Source organism: Dryas octopetala, chromosome 7, assembly GCF_963921425.1.
Source record: "Dryas octopetala chromosome 7, drDryOcto1.1, whole genome shotgun sequence".
Classification (NCBI taxonomy): domain Eukaryota; kingdom Viridiplantae; phylum Streptophyta; class Magnoliopsida; order Rosales; family Rosaceae; genus Dryas; species Dryas octopetala.
In genome coordinates this window covers 12,501,599-12,515,007 of record NC_141372.1, presented here as the reverse complement: position 1 = coordinate 12,515,007, position 13,409 = coordinate 12,501,599, and the positions used below count along the sequence as shown (strand labels likewise).

The 13,409-nt window shown below is 37.0% G+C and overlaps 1 protein-coding gene, 1 non-coding gene and 1 pseudogene across 2 annotated transcripts; 1 reads left to right on the top strand and 2 right to left on the bottom strand.

Annotated features, from left to right (window-relative positions):
• Nucleotides 1–696: 696 nt before the first annotated feature.
• Nucleotides 697–802, bottom strand: LOC147279794 (small nucleolar RNA R71). The gene has a single exon (XR_015123722.1). It is a non-coding gene; the product is annotated as a small nucleolar RNA R71 (small nucleolar RNA).
• Nucleotides 803–2,825: 2,023 nt separating this feature from the next.
• Nucleotides 2,826–6,476, top strand: LOC147279793 (elongation factor 1-gamma-like). Its single transcript, XM_086249612.1, has 8 exons — nt 2,826–2,941; nt 3,039–3,083; nt 3,612–3,761; nt 3,844–3,904; nt 3,978–4,030; nt 4,192–4,293; nt 5,055–5,568; nt 5,958–6,476. The coding sequence occupies exons 2-8, from the start codon at nt 3,075–3,077 to the stop codon at nt 6,335–6,337; spliced, it is 1,269 nt and encodes a 422-aa protein (XP_086105738.1). The 5' UTR covers nt 2,826–2,941; nt 3,039–3,074; the 3' UTR covers nt 6,338–6,476.
• Nucleotides 6,477–7,343: 867 nt separating this feature from the next.
• LOC147279792 (putative xyloglucan galactosyltransferase GT14 pseudogene) lies at nt 7,344–9,769 on the bottom strand (annotated as a pseudogene).
• Nucleotides 9,770–13,409: the final 3,640 nt, after the last annotated feature.

The window sequence follows — 13,409 nt, the reverse complement described above, 5'->3', positions numbered from 1 at the left end:
TTGGGAATGGTAATTAGTACCATGAATTATTTTGACTTGCTATAAGAATGTATCTAGTTTTGGTAGATTTAATCTTTTGCTTCTAGTTAGGTTTGTTAAAGCTGTTTTTTATTTAATTTCCAATTCTAACCACTTCTTGTTTCTTGTTTTAAAAGGTACTTATTTTATGAGCTATGACCTTGAGGATAGGTACATAGAGGCAAGAGAACAAACTCTTAAAGCTACTAAGAGACTTTCAGCCTTTTCATCTCCAAGAAGTTCAAGTGAATGTAGTGAGTTCGATTCGAGTTAAGAAGAAGTAGCAATGGCCGACAACACCAATGATGCCACTTGACCCTTAAGGCATTTCTCATCATCATCATCATTGACCACAAAGCCTTCGTGCATCGTTTACTCCACCTTAGGCAATGAGAATTTCAAGCTGAAGAGTGAGATGATATACTTGCTTCCGAGCTTTCATAGTTTGGTTGCAGAGGATCCGTATCTTCATCTAAAATAATTTTTAGGGGTGTTTGAGACTACTAAAGTAAGAGGAGTAGATGATACTCAAGTTTGGCTACGCTTGTTCCCGTTTTCACTAAAATATAAAGTAAAGAAATGGTTATTCTCGATCTCTTTCGAGTGCATCAATTGCCACATGGGATGATCTCACTAGCAAGTTTTTGAAGAAGTTATTTCCAGCTTCCAAGACAAATGACATCCGCAAGCAAATTCTCTGTTTTGTGCAGAAATCTGATGAAGCTTTTCATGAGACGTGGGAAAGAGTTAATGAGTTATTGAATTCATGTCGTCATCATAACTTGGAACCATGGTAGCTTGTTAAATCTTTCCCACGTCCCATGAAAAGCTTCATCAGATTTCTATACAAAACTAAGAATTTGCTTGCGGATGTCATTTGTCTTAGAATCTGGAAAGAACTTAAAAAATTTGGTAGTGAGATCATCCCATATAGCAACTACTGCATTCGGAAGAGAGAATAACCATTTCTTCGCCTTATCTTTAAGTGAAAACGGGAACAAACATAGGCGGACTTGGGTATCATCTACTCCTCTTACTTTAGTAGTCTCAAACACCCCCAAAATTTCTTTTAGATTGATGGAGATACATATTCTCTCTAACCAAACCATGAAAGCTTGGCAGCAAGTGTATCATCCCACTCCAGCTTGAAATTCTCATTGCCTAAGGTAGAGTAGACGATGCACGAAGGCTATGTGGTCAATGATGGTGATGAGAAATGCCTTAAGGGTTGGGGGGCATCATTGGTGTTATCGGCCATTGCTACTTCTTCTTGGCTCGAATCATACTCACTAGACTCACTTGAACTTCTTGGAGATAAAGGGGTTGCAAGTCTCTTAGTAGCTCAAGAGTTTGTTCTCTTGCCTCTATGTATCTATCCTCAAGTTCAGAGCTAATAATATAAGTACCTTTCAAAACTGAAAACAAGAAGTGGTTAGAATAGGAAATTAAGTAAAAAAAGCTTTATTAAAAGCTAACTAGAAACAAAAGACTAAATCTACAAAAGTAGATACATTCTAATAGCAAGTCAAGATAATTGATGGCACTAATTACCATTCCCTAAGAACAACGCAAAAAAGTTGTTGTTGTTGTTTTCTTAGAACTAATTATTTCAATGAAATTCTAAGTTTACTTGCAAGTGCATAAATCACATTTATAGGAATGAGTACAAAGTACGAGCTCGATCCCGTAGGGAATGAAACTAATACCAATGGATTAACTAAACTTTGCAAATTAGAAATACAAACACACACACACACACACACACACACACACACACACACTTTTGCATAGCTAGGAATTAGAATCCACCACTAATTATAAAGTACAAAGATCATGGCGTCAAACAATTCAATTCAAACAATGTGATAAAGTTTGTTTACACAAAATGCTTTGATTATCGGACAACCTTATCAATCATTCCCCTAAGACATGAACTAATAGATTGTTTATTTCGTATTAGCCAGTTAACTACATATGTATCCTAGTAGCTTGATTATCACATACCTAAGCATATGTTAGTCATGATAGAATTATTAAGCACATGTGAGAATATTGACAAACACATAGAGCATATAACTACTTGATTATCGTATTACATGAACATCTATGAATTCTAACCATCATGAATACGCTATTAGAATATTCACTTGTTGAAAATTTATGGACTTGATTATCGCATGCACAATTCCCCAACAATACTAGATGCATCAACCCTAAGGTAACCAATTAAAGAGAACAAACAACTAGCATGACATTCAAATAGATGATAGAAATTTATCACATGTAAACATCAAATGAAATCACAAGACCTTTGGGAGAACTCTATGAGTATTATTTTATTGTTCAACACAATTAGGGTTTCATTCTCATCCTAACATAGCAAAAACTAGATAATATTAAAAATTTAAAATATACAAGAGAAGGCTGTGTGGCTCCAAAGGCTAGGGTTCCCTCCTTGTTGCGTGTCACTCTCTCTCTCTCCCTCTCTTGAATTCTCAATTTGTGAATTGTAAAAGCATGCTGAATTATGAGGGAATGAAAGGTATTTATAGGAGTAAGAGGTGGAGAGTGATTGATAGCTTAGGAAAAGGAAAACTTGCACCAAAAGTAAAGAAACTCCCTAGGAATTTGCGGCAAAGGAGGATAAGGAAACCAGGGAAGTCACATGGGCTTGCGGCAACCTAGGCCCCATTCTCTCTTCTCTTCTTATGTTATGTGCATGGCCCATCCTTCCTAAAAATAGGCTGGGCTTAAATTGCATTTTGGTAACCGGAGTGAACTCTGACCCGGCCCATAAAAAAGCTGTAGTCATTTTCATTTTTCAGTCGCAACAAAAACCCTAGCCTGCTTTCCCTATATCGTCTCTTGCTCTCACTCATTCGCAGCACTTGTGCTCACTCGGAAGAACGCTCGCCCCTCGCAGGTGCTCTCTCTCTCTCTTTTGTTTCGCCTTCTGTTCCTTTTCTTTTTATTGTCATCAATAGCTGACAAGAGTGTGGTTTTGGCTGTGCATGTTTCAGATCTCAATTCAGAGCGAAACGTTTTTCCGTTAAGCCATGGCTCTGGTGAGTTTTTTTTTTTTTTTTTTCAATTATATTAAATCTCACTGGATTGTCTCTGGTTTTACTGCAGTCGATTTCTCATTCTTCTTAGTTGTCAATTTGTGTTTGTTTTTCATCTAAAAATTCTTAATTCTAAGATCATATTTGTGATAAAATTGTACCTCAACTCTGCCCAGTAACTGAGTAAGATTTGATTGCACTTGTAATTATCATGTATTTTTTTTTTTTTTGGCGAAGAAGTGTCCGTCCTGATGAGGATGCGGTTCATATTTAAATACTCTAAGTTGGGTTTGTCTCCAAATCGGACTTTCTTTAGGTTTTTTTATCTGACAGTGTTAATATAATATTAGAAATCCCATTTCAACATATGCAATTTCTGTGATTGGGTCTGCTACTATTCACTTAATATAAGAACCTGTTACCGTTTATTTTAATATTTGCGGAAATTGCCTGAATAGGCTTTGGTTTCAATTATGTCAATATCAACTATTTTTTGATGATCTTTTATATTTCTCAAACTCTACTTTGCAGGTCCTGCATGCAGGGAAGACGAACAAAAATGCTTACAAAACACTCATTGCTGCAGAGTATACCGGTGTCAAAGTTGAACTTGCACCCAACTTTGAGATGGGTGTTACAAACAAGACTCCTGAATTTATCAAGATGAATCCTATTGGGAAGGTAGAGTTTTGTGTAACTGTTATATACTAAGAGAAATGCTGGTTTGAATATATGTTTTAAAGAATCTTTTATATAATTCTAGGTTCCTGTGTTGGAAACACCTGATGGTCCCATCTTCGAGAGCAACGCCATTGCACGTTATGGTAAGATATTATGCCATTTTTTTGTTTACTTATTGGTGTATTGTAAATTAACACTGTTTATGTGTTGCTTCAGTTACTCGCTTGAAGGCAGACAATCCTCTGTATGGTTCTTCTCCGATTGAAACTGTAAGAAACTTAGTTTCTGTCTGTTGTTTTTCTTTGATTAAACTTGAAGGCTGAAATCAATTAGTATTCTCTGGTTTATCTTTTGCCTCAATCCTACTGAAATGAGCTGCTTGTGATGCTCCTGCCCTTTGTTATGCTTAATGTAGTATGTTTTCTCTTAGGCCCTTATCGAGCAGTGGATTGATTTCGGATCATTGGAGATTGATGCTAACATAATTAGTTGGTTGAGACCAAGAATCGGGCATGGCGTGTACCTTCCTCCAGTAAGTTACATGTTCTAGAATTCTTTATTTGTCTTTTTGTTTCTTCCCCATTTAGCTATTTTTTTACGAGTTTGGTTCTCATGAAAAGAGTATTCCTCCCCTCTTTTTAGCAATTTAGTTGAGTTAATTATTCATTTTAGAGACTAGATGAGCTCTACATTTTGCTTCCTTCAGAGGACACATTGAAGAGTTTCATGGAATAGCTGTTCTAGTGCACATGAGTTGCTATTATGAAGTCTTTTATCTTGTAAGAGAGAGTGTTGGTCTGTTCACTTAGCATGATTTGATTGCCTTAAATAATTGGACCTATTTATAGTTTTTTTTTCATCGTTCAAGTTGATCATTTATTATAGAGACAATATTAGATGTAAATCTTGTTTTGTTTATTGGATAGTGTGTACATATTAAAGGGATACAGTAATTACTTTTTCACTACACTAGCTGCACTCTGCACTTGCATTTTTTCAAGGGATTCTGCTAGGTGTTTTGGTCTGGAAATGCAATCATGTTATCTTCCTGTGTTCAAATGAATCTTGAAAAGTTGAGGGCACAAATATGACTAAACTGGGTATATATATTCTTCTCTTTCCCTGTTATAATGACCTGATTTACTGTCTAGATAATATAGAGTGCTTATAATCCCCTAGTTGTTTCAGCTGCCTAAATGGGGTTCATTGGAGTCTCTCTGACTTCGTTTATTTTAATCAAATGTTCTGGTGGAGTTTCTCTGACTTTGATTGTTATGCCTTTTTTTGTTTAAGGCTGAGGAAGCTGTGATTTCTGCATTAAAGAGGGCACTAGGTGCTTTGAGCACACATCTTGTTTCTAACACATACCTAGTTGGGCATTCTGTAACCCTCGCTGATATTATCATGACATGCAATCTGTTTTTGGGGTTCACCAAGCTCATGACTAAGAAATTCACTTCAGAGTTCCCTCATGTTGAGAGGTACTTTTGGACCATGGTCAATCAACCGAACTTCCAAAAGGTATTGGGTGAGGTCAAGCAGACTGAATCTGTTTTACCTGTTTCGTCTGCAAATAAGCCTTCCCAGCCCAAAGAATCTGCTAAACCCAAGGCCAAGGAGGAGCCAAAGAAAGAAGCCAAAAAGGTGCCACAAAAGCCCAAAGCAGAAGCTGGGGAAGAGGAAGAGGCACCCAAGCCAAAACCCAAGAATTCTCTTGATTTGCTGCCCCCAAGTAAGATGGTATTGGATGACTGGAAGAGGCTTTACTCTAACACAAAGAGCAACTTCCGCGAGGTTGCTATTAAAGGTAATTATTTTCAATGTCTGATTATTTTCACCTTAATTTTTTTTTTATAGTGTTGTTTGCTCTTTCCCTTCTATATGATTTCCCATTTTCAGTTAATTGGAAACCCATTTCAGTAAGTTTGTTTGATGATTGATACAGGCCCAGCTTGTCAGCCTCAATTAACACGTCATATTCCATATGAACTTTTCTTTAGTATTACATTTCTGTTTCATGTATTACTTTTGAAAATTCTGTTTAGATTGTGCTCAGAAAACTTAGAAATATTCATTGACATATAATGACTTGGATGCAGTTGGTTGTTCGTGTTTGGAATGTTAGAAGTCGAAAATATCAGTTGGATTTTCTAACATCAAATAGATTCTTACATCCTTGTTTCTTGTTTACTGCAGGATTCTGGGACATGTACGATCCTGAGGGATATTCTCTTTGGTTCTGTGATTACAAGTACAATGATGAGAATACTGTTTCCTTTGTGACACTGAACAAGGTCGGTGGATTTCTTCAGCGGATGGATCTGGCCCGCAAGTACGCCTTTGGGAAGATGCTAGTGATTGGCTCAGGGCCACCATTTAAGGTGCAGGGGCTATGGCTCTTCCGGGGACAGGAGATTCCTCAGTTTGTGATGGAAGAGTGCTATGACATGGAGCTCTATGACTGGAAGAAGGTTGACCTTTCAGATGAAGCCCAAAAGGAGCGTGTCAATCAGATGATTGAAGACCAGGAGCCATTTGAGGGAGAGCCTCTTTTGGATGCCAAGTGCTTCAAGTGAAATGTCTAATAGCCTACTAAAAGGGTGTATTTTTGTCCATTTTTTTCTTGTTATAGTTTGTTTATGTGATCCTGTTTCAGACTAAAGGAGTTTAGATTTTGGTGCCTTTGACAAGTATAATTTATAATGTTTTTTGCAATTTGATTTTGGAGAGTGATTTAGACATCTATAATACTTGGAAGACGTATGCATATTTTCTATGGTTTGCATTAGTTACCCCACACTAGGTTCTTGTTACACATTAAACAACCATCTACTTTTCGACATGGACAATGACTATGATTAATTTATCAGCTGTGAACAGTAAATAGTCAGTTTTTTTTTTTTTTTTTTTTCTTTTAATTGCTTGCAGCCTTCAGGGCTTTTGTACACAAGGTGATTAACATCTGATTCCATCTCGGCATGCTGTATTCTAGTGTAATTCCATTCGGGTTCGAAGGGATCACTCAAGTCTTGCATTCTTGCATCTGTATCCTGTATTATTGAAGGCCTCTTAAGTGAGACCATGTCCAAACATGTTCTTTTCCGTGAGGGGATTAATATCAAGTTAAAAACCATTAACCAATAAATGACCAATTGATCTGGAAGTAATCCATACGAATGTGAAAATATGGTCGGAAAAATCTCTAATCTCGCAAAGAACCGATCAAAGGGTTTATATAGCTATATATATATATATTAATATATGTATATTAGCTTTTGGGTTTGGACTCTAAAGGGTACTCATTTTTATTTATGGTAATGAAGAAAACCTCTACAATTTCATCACTTTCCTCGATAGGACTAGTGATTTTTCAACCATATTTTCCATGCCGCTCAAATTGACCAAAAGTTGAAAAAAAAAACAAAAATCATTGATCAAAACCAATTTTTCTAAATCGTCCATAAAAAAGTTGGATAAATAAGGACACATTTACATTATAGTACCAAATAAACACATAATTAAACCCCCCCCCCCCTAAACAAAAAAAAAAAAAAAACACATGCACACTAGTATAACTTCTGATGATTTGAAAAGGTACCCCTTTAAATGAAAACATATCCAATGATGCTGCAACTGAAACAAATATGTTACACCACAATAGTTGTGTTTGTATTTCTACTCTAATTTACTTTTGTTGTCTATGAATATTGAAGCTCCTGAATTCTCCCTGTCGCCTAGGCCCAGGCTGCCCAGGCATATCGAATTTCGTAGGGTTTAGTTCTGAAAAAGCATCACCAGGATCCTTACCCTCTTTCATGTCCCTCCTAGTTTTCTCAACTTTGTCAAGTACTCCCTTAACTGCAATGTCAAATGCATCTTCAAGTGTGTCCAATCTTGATGCCCCGGGATCTGCATATATTATTCTTGGAATCAACCTTATAACCTCTTCTCTCATTGCCAGTACTTGCTTTTTGGGTATTCGAAGCAATGCCTCATTGATGTTCACCTTTTGGTCTTTGATATCATTTTCTGATATGAACACTGAATATTTAGATGGGTTGTTGGGAAAATGCCACGAGTATTGCACATACGCCGAACCCGGATGGAAGAAAACTGGAATGCAGCCGGCCAAGATGGAATCAAATGTTGATCGCCGAGTGAATGAGTCCCCGGAAGGCTGTAAGCAAAAAACTGATGCTTGAAAGACCTTCATCACATTCAGGGGGTCATCACACTTACTTGCACCATGGTAGCAGCCTACAAGTTTGCATGTGGTTGAAGACTGACATTGGTTTATGATCATACCCCGGATATTATCTTTGAAATTAGGCCTTGGAGCACCAGCAAAAGAGAAGAGGTATGGCCTTTTTCTCTTTCTGAGTCTTCTCTGCCACCCAAACACCTCACTCTGCTTTGAAGGATGGAAGTATGTTGGGTATGGTATTGCTTGTTCATTGTTCCAAGAACTTGATTCAATTGACAAAAAGGTCATGTTCTTGGACTGGGGCAAAAACATAAGCTTGGAACCCCAGTCAGAGTCATTGTCTGTTGGTCTCCTAAAATCCCAAGCAATCCTCCCTCCAACCAAGAAATGGTCTCTGCCCCACATCTTTTTCCATTCAGGTCTGTGTGCCAGCCACTTCACCAATTCTAGAGAAGAAGCATCTCTCACTGATGTGTTGTAGTCCCACAGGTATCGACCTACATCAAGGCCAGCATAAAAGGGTACAAAGATTGCAGAGGCCAATGATGAATCATTGGTTAAACACTTGTACTGCTTCATCCTGTTATGAAAAATAACTTCTAATGAAAACTGGTTTGTAGCAAACCAAGCTTTCCCCAGTTTAGAATTGTGAATTCTAGAACCAAGACCCTTGTTTGACATGTAGGGACACATATCATTCCATCTCAGAAGTGAAGGGCAATTCTTGAGCAAGCCCTTGTTGAACCGGTCAGGAAGATCATAAACATAAATGTATCGACCCAAGCAAGAATCGGAATCAGAGCTTTGGTGCTTGGTACCATAGCCATGTTGAGAATTATTCTTCCCAATCCCAATATATACAGGTGGTGCTGGATTATTAATGACAGTAATAGTTTCACTTCCATTAATTTTCCAGTTGGAGCTGGTAGTATTATTTGCTTTTCTTCCATGATCAAAAGAATATGCAGGAGGACTAACCCTGCTAGTTACTTGAGCAGTAGTAGTAGTAGAATTTGTTGTGATATTAAGGGTACTCAGCCGACTGATGTTCTTGGTTTCATTGGATGTTAATTCAGTGCTAGTATGATGATCATGATCATGATGAAGAGGAGGAGGAAGAGACTCAGTAGAATGATGATGGTGGGTGGTAACAATTACACTTTCAAAGTTGGTGATTAGAAAGGTGACCCCATTAGAATTTCTTCTAGCACTTAGAGCTGAATAGTCTGATAAAAGCAATACCAAGCATAAAAGAAAGGAAGCAATTAGTACAAACCAGAGTTGAACATGGCACTTTCTGGCAATCGATTTCTCCATTAAAAGCTGCTGCAGCCACTTCATTATTGCTCCAAATAATACAAGATTAACAACAATAAGAGCATAGCAAGAGGGAGGAAGAGAGAGAGAGAGAGAGAAAGAGGAAGATTAGACTCTGGGACACTTGTATTCTATGAAGCAAAAGAAGAGAGAAAAGAAAAAAGTTGTAAGAAATGATATGTTCAAGGAAGAAAAGTAGATATTAATGGAGGATATATACTGAAGGTAATAGGTTGAAGGGTTGAAGCTCCTATTCATTAAGGTAAAGAATCATGAAAGGTAACTATATATTCAATATATGATCCAACCTCCCCCTAGTAAAGATTCATTCTCGATCAGTATCTTCTCAGGAAATCCTATATGAATAAATTTCTAACCATGAGCAACACAGCATGGTAAGAATCATGGAGTTGTATTTCTGACCATTGGATTGGATTTTTGGAGGATTCATTTGGATTTGTGAGATAAAAAGAATCATGCATCATGACTTGACCTTAAACTTCTTAATTTGAGGGTTGAGCTAGACAGCATAAACATCCAACTCGTAAACAACCATGTATATATCATTCTGGTCATGGCGGTTTGTTTTATTCAGTATCCTTTACTCTTCACTACAAGAATTTTCCATGTATAAACAGATTTGAATGTTCCGACCAAAAATAAATAAATAAATATGAATATATATTTATGCATGGTTGCGTGTATGTATAAAGGTTCACATCTGTTTGTCAAGTTTTTTGTGGCCATAGATTATGCCTTAAATGTACATATTAAACAAGCTAGGAATCCCATTCTGATATCCTTCCTGGATCACAATCATCTATTAGTCAAAATTGAAAGTCAACTGTGTAAAAGGATATTTTTGGTAGAAGATCAACCAAAGTTATATAGTATTACACTAGAAAAATACTATTTATTCCAACTTTTTGTCTCCAACTTATTTTTTGCAACTAACATAGCTAGTGCCTACATACCGCATTATCGCATTTATAGAAAAAAAAAAAAAAAAAACACATCAACTAATTATTAGTCTAATATTTCTCTTTTACGATATTCATTCATCCTCATATAAAATAATATTAAAAAAATCACCACACTACATTATCATACGTCTAGCACTGAAAAAAATAGAGTGCCGCTATTCGGATCTAATTTTTTTATCAGTAGCCCAACAATTCAATGACACGTTAATTTCTAATTTTATTCTAATATAAATTAACTGGGACAAACATTTAATTTAAAATTTTAAAATATAATTAACTTAATCTCCGCTATTACCATCACAAGTATATTGCCTTTGAGGTCAGGAAGGAGAGGAAAACACTTTTTCTCCATTTAATTTATTTTGCTCACTCCCAGAAAGAATTTTTTTTTCTCTCTCAAAAATACTTATCTCCTTGATCTATTACGGCGTGGTGAAGAGAAATAAAAAAATCAACTTTTTCTGCCTGACAGTGATCTCTTTCATGGCAAGCCATTGTACAGTGAAGAATCAAATGGAAAATATGGCATCTTGCTTGACTTTACTGACTGCGCGCTGGGCAACAAAGATACAAAGAAAAAGAAACAAATTAATAAACCCCATTTTCACCCCCCAAATAAACTCATAATATATCATTTGACACCCAAATCTTAACCCTGCACATCACTGCTAATCTTGTACACTCACTTGGCAGACGTAGCAATAAGAACAAAAACGAAATTCTCTCAAAGATGTACCCATGATGGTTTTGGGTTTGGGAGGTGGTGTGATTAGGGGTGGGTCGGAATACCGCTATAACCGAACCGCACCCGAAAATCGACGCGACCGATCCGCCCAGCAACCGCTCCGACGAGAGCCGACGCATTGGTTGCGGTTTTCTAACCGATCCGACAGGGGGCGGGGGCGGAGGCGGAGGCGGCTTCTAAACCCCCACACCGTCGGTAAACCGCACCGACCGACCCTTCTTCATCTTCTTCTTCTCTCTTGGTTTCTGGCAGCAAGCAGCTTCTTCTTCTTCTTCTCCTCTCCTGGTTTCTCTTTTTTTTCCTCTCCTAGTTTCTGGCGCGTAGCAACTTCTTCTTCTTCTTCAACCTGCAACCTCGCCGCCGAGATGGACGACCTTTCTTCTTCGACTGCTGCAACCTCGCCGCTGCGATGGACGACCTCAGATGCCGTCGCCGCGATGGACAACCTCAGATGCCGCTGCAGCTTCTTCTTCTTCTTCAACCTGCAAGTCCTGCAACCATCGCACAGCCACACCCAAACAGAAAGCTGGTCGGTTTGGATCCATTTCGAACCGATCCGATCGTCACTTGCGGTTTCACCGACAGTCGGTTCACCGACAGAGTCGGTGGCTGCAGCGGTTGGCGTTTTGCCCATTTCGACCCTTGTCGGTCGGTCGACGGTATGTGGCTGGCGGTTCGGTTACCGACACCGACCCACCCCTAGGTGTGATGATGTTGGGGTTTGGTGTGTTTGGTGGGTGTAGTGAGTAGAATTGATAGGTGTTATGTTGGGTTTTAGTTAGGGTAGTTTAGGAAAACATGTTGGGTGTACTAATAAGTTTTAACATTATTTAAAATGAAGGTGGGGTGTAAAGAGTGTGTTGGGACTACTGATAAAAAGATTGGGTCTAAATAGCGGCACCCAAAAAAATATTATGGTTTTACCCACTCTATATTAATATAATATAAATGAATTAATAATACCATGCGGTGATGTTACAGTCACACTTAAAAAATTTTAAGAGGTTTACAAATAGAAAATTTTAAGAGGTTTACAAATAACTCATGAAGAAATTATTCTGTATTAATCGATATACTGCCATGTACCAATAATCAACTTATGTGTTATAATATGAGTGAATGTTATTAATATTATACCCTACAAATATAAACATGTCGTTTGATAATATCTTTACACGTTGAATAAGTTACACTACATAGCGGTATATCGGTTATATTTAATAATTTTTTCAGCTCATGCAACCCATATAAACCGCCTTCATTCATGCATGTATACTAGGCATATGGTTTTACTATATATCCCTAACAGTCTGCTAGCTATATATATAGAACTTACCATCTATAAACAGATTTAGAAGAATCAACTATAAGAGGGTAATTTTGATAGCATAATGAGTTAATGCATTAGATGATTCTTTTCTTAATTAAAAACTAAGGAAGACGATATTCACATTCCACTTTTCTCCACTTATACTTATTTTTTATTTTTTATTATTTTTATATCTTTTAATTACTTGAATTCCCAACTTTACCCTTATTATGTTATACAAGATTTTTAACTTTCATCTTTTCTCAATTGTAGAATACAACCCATAATTTGATGCTCACCACAAAATCAATCAATCTCCTCTTTGTAGAATCCATGGAGAAGTGTAGTATGTAGAAGTGACCTTGTCATGTCAAATAATGTAATAGGACTTTCGAAAAACAACCACTTTTATACCGTAGAGGAAGGGGTCTATAGAGGCTAATGGCTCTCCAAAATTCTGAAAATCAACATTTTTTGCCAAAATATTCACCTAATCAGACGCTAATAATAATGGTGGTTCTTTGTGGTTTTAAGAAAGGAAAAGAACAAACTAATAAGAACTGAGTAATGAAATTCTACTTACAATGGCTATTTAATTAAGAGGCAAAAGTCTTTAATCTCAAGGCCAATATTCGTCTAGGCAAAAGTCTGTAGTGGAAGTTGCCGCCCTTGTAGCCAATGGGCACGGGCATCCATGAGGATTCAGTGGTGTCCAAGATTGAGGTTCATCGTAATCTTTAAAATTGAGTATTTTCTTAGAGCATTAGCTGGTTTGTGGTTTTTACTATGTGAGTCATGATAAAGAGTAAGTTTGGAAATTTAAATAAAAGATATAAAAAAATTAAAACTTAAAAGAGGAGTGTAAGGGGAGAAAAGTGAAATGTGAAAATCACCTTCCAAAACTAAAATAAAGTATTTTTTGAAATTCGTCCTTTTTATAGAGAAAGGAAATTAAGGAATGTAAAAAGCTAATAATTAAGCTATCTCTATAGTGTGATTGTCTGATTGATTATGAAGCAGAGGAAAATTTTGGCCGCCACCATGTTTGAAGGACTGAAGGACTTATTGATACAAATGACGAATCAACTTA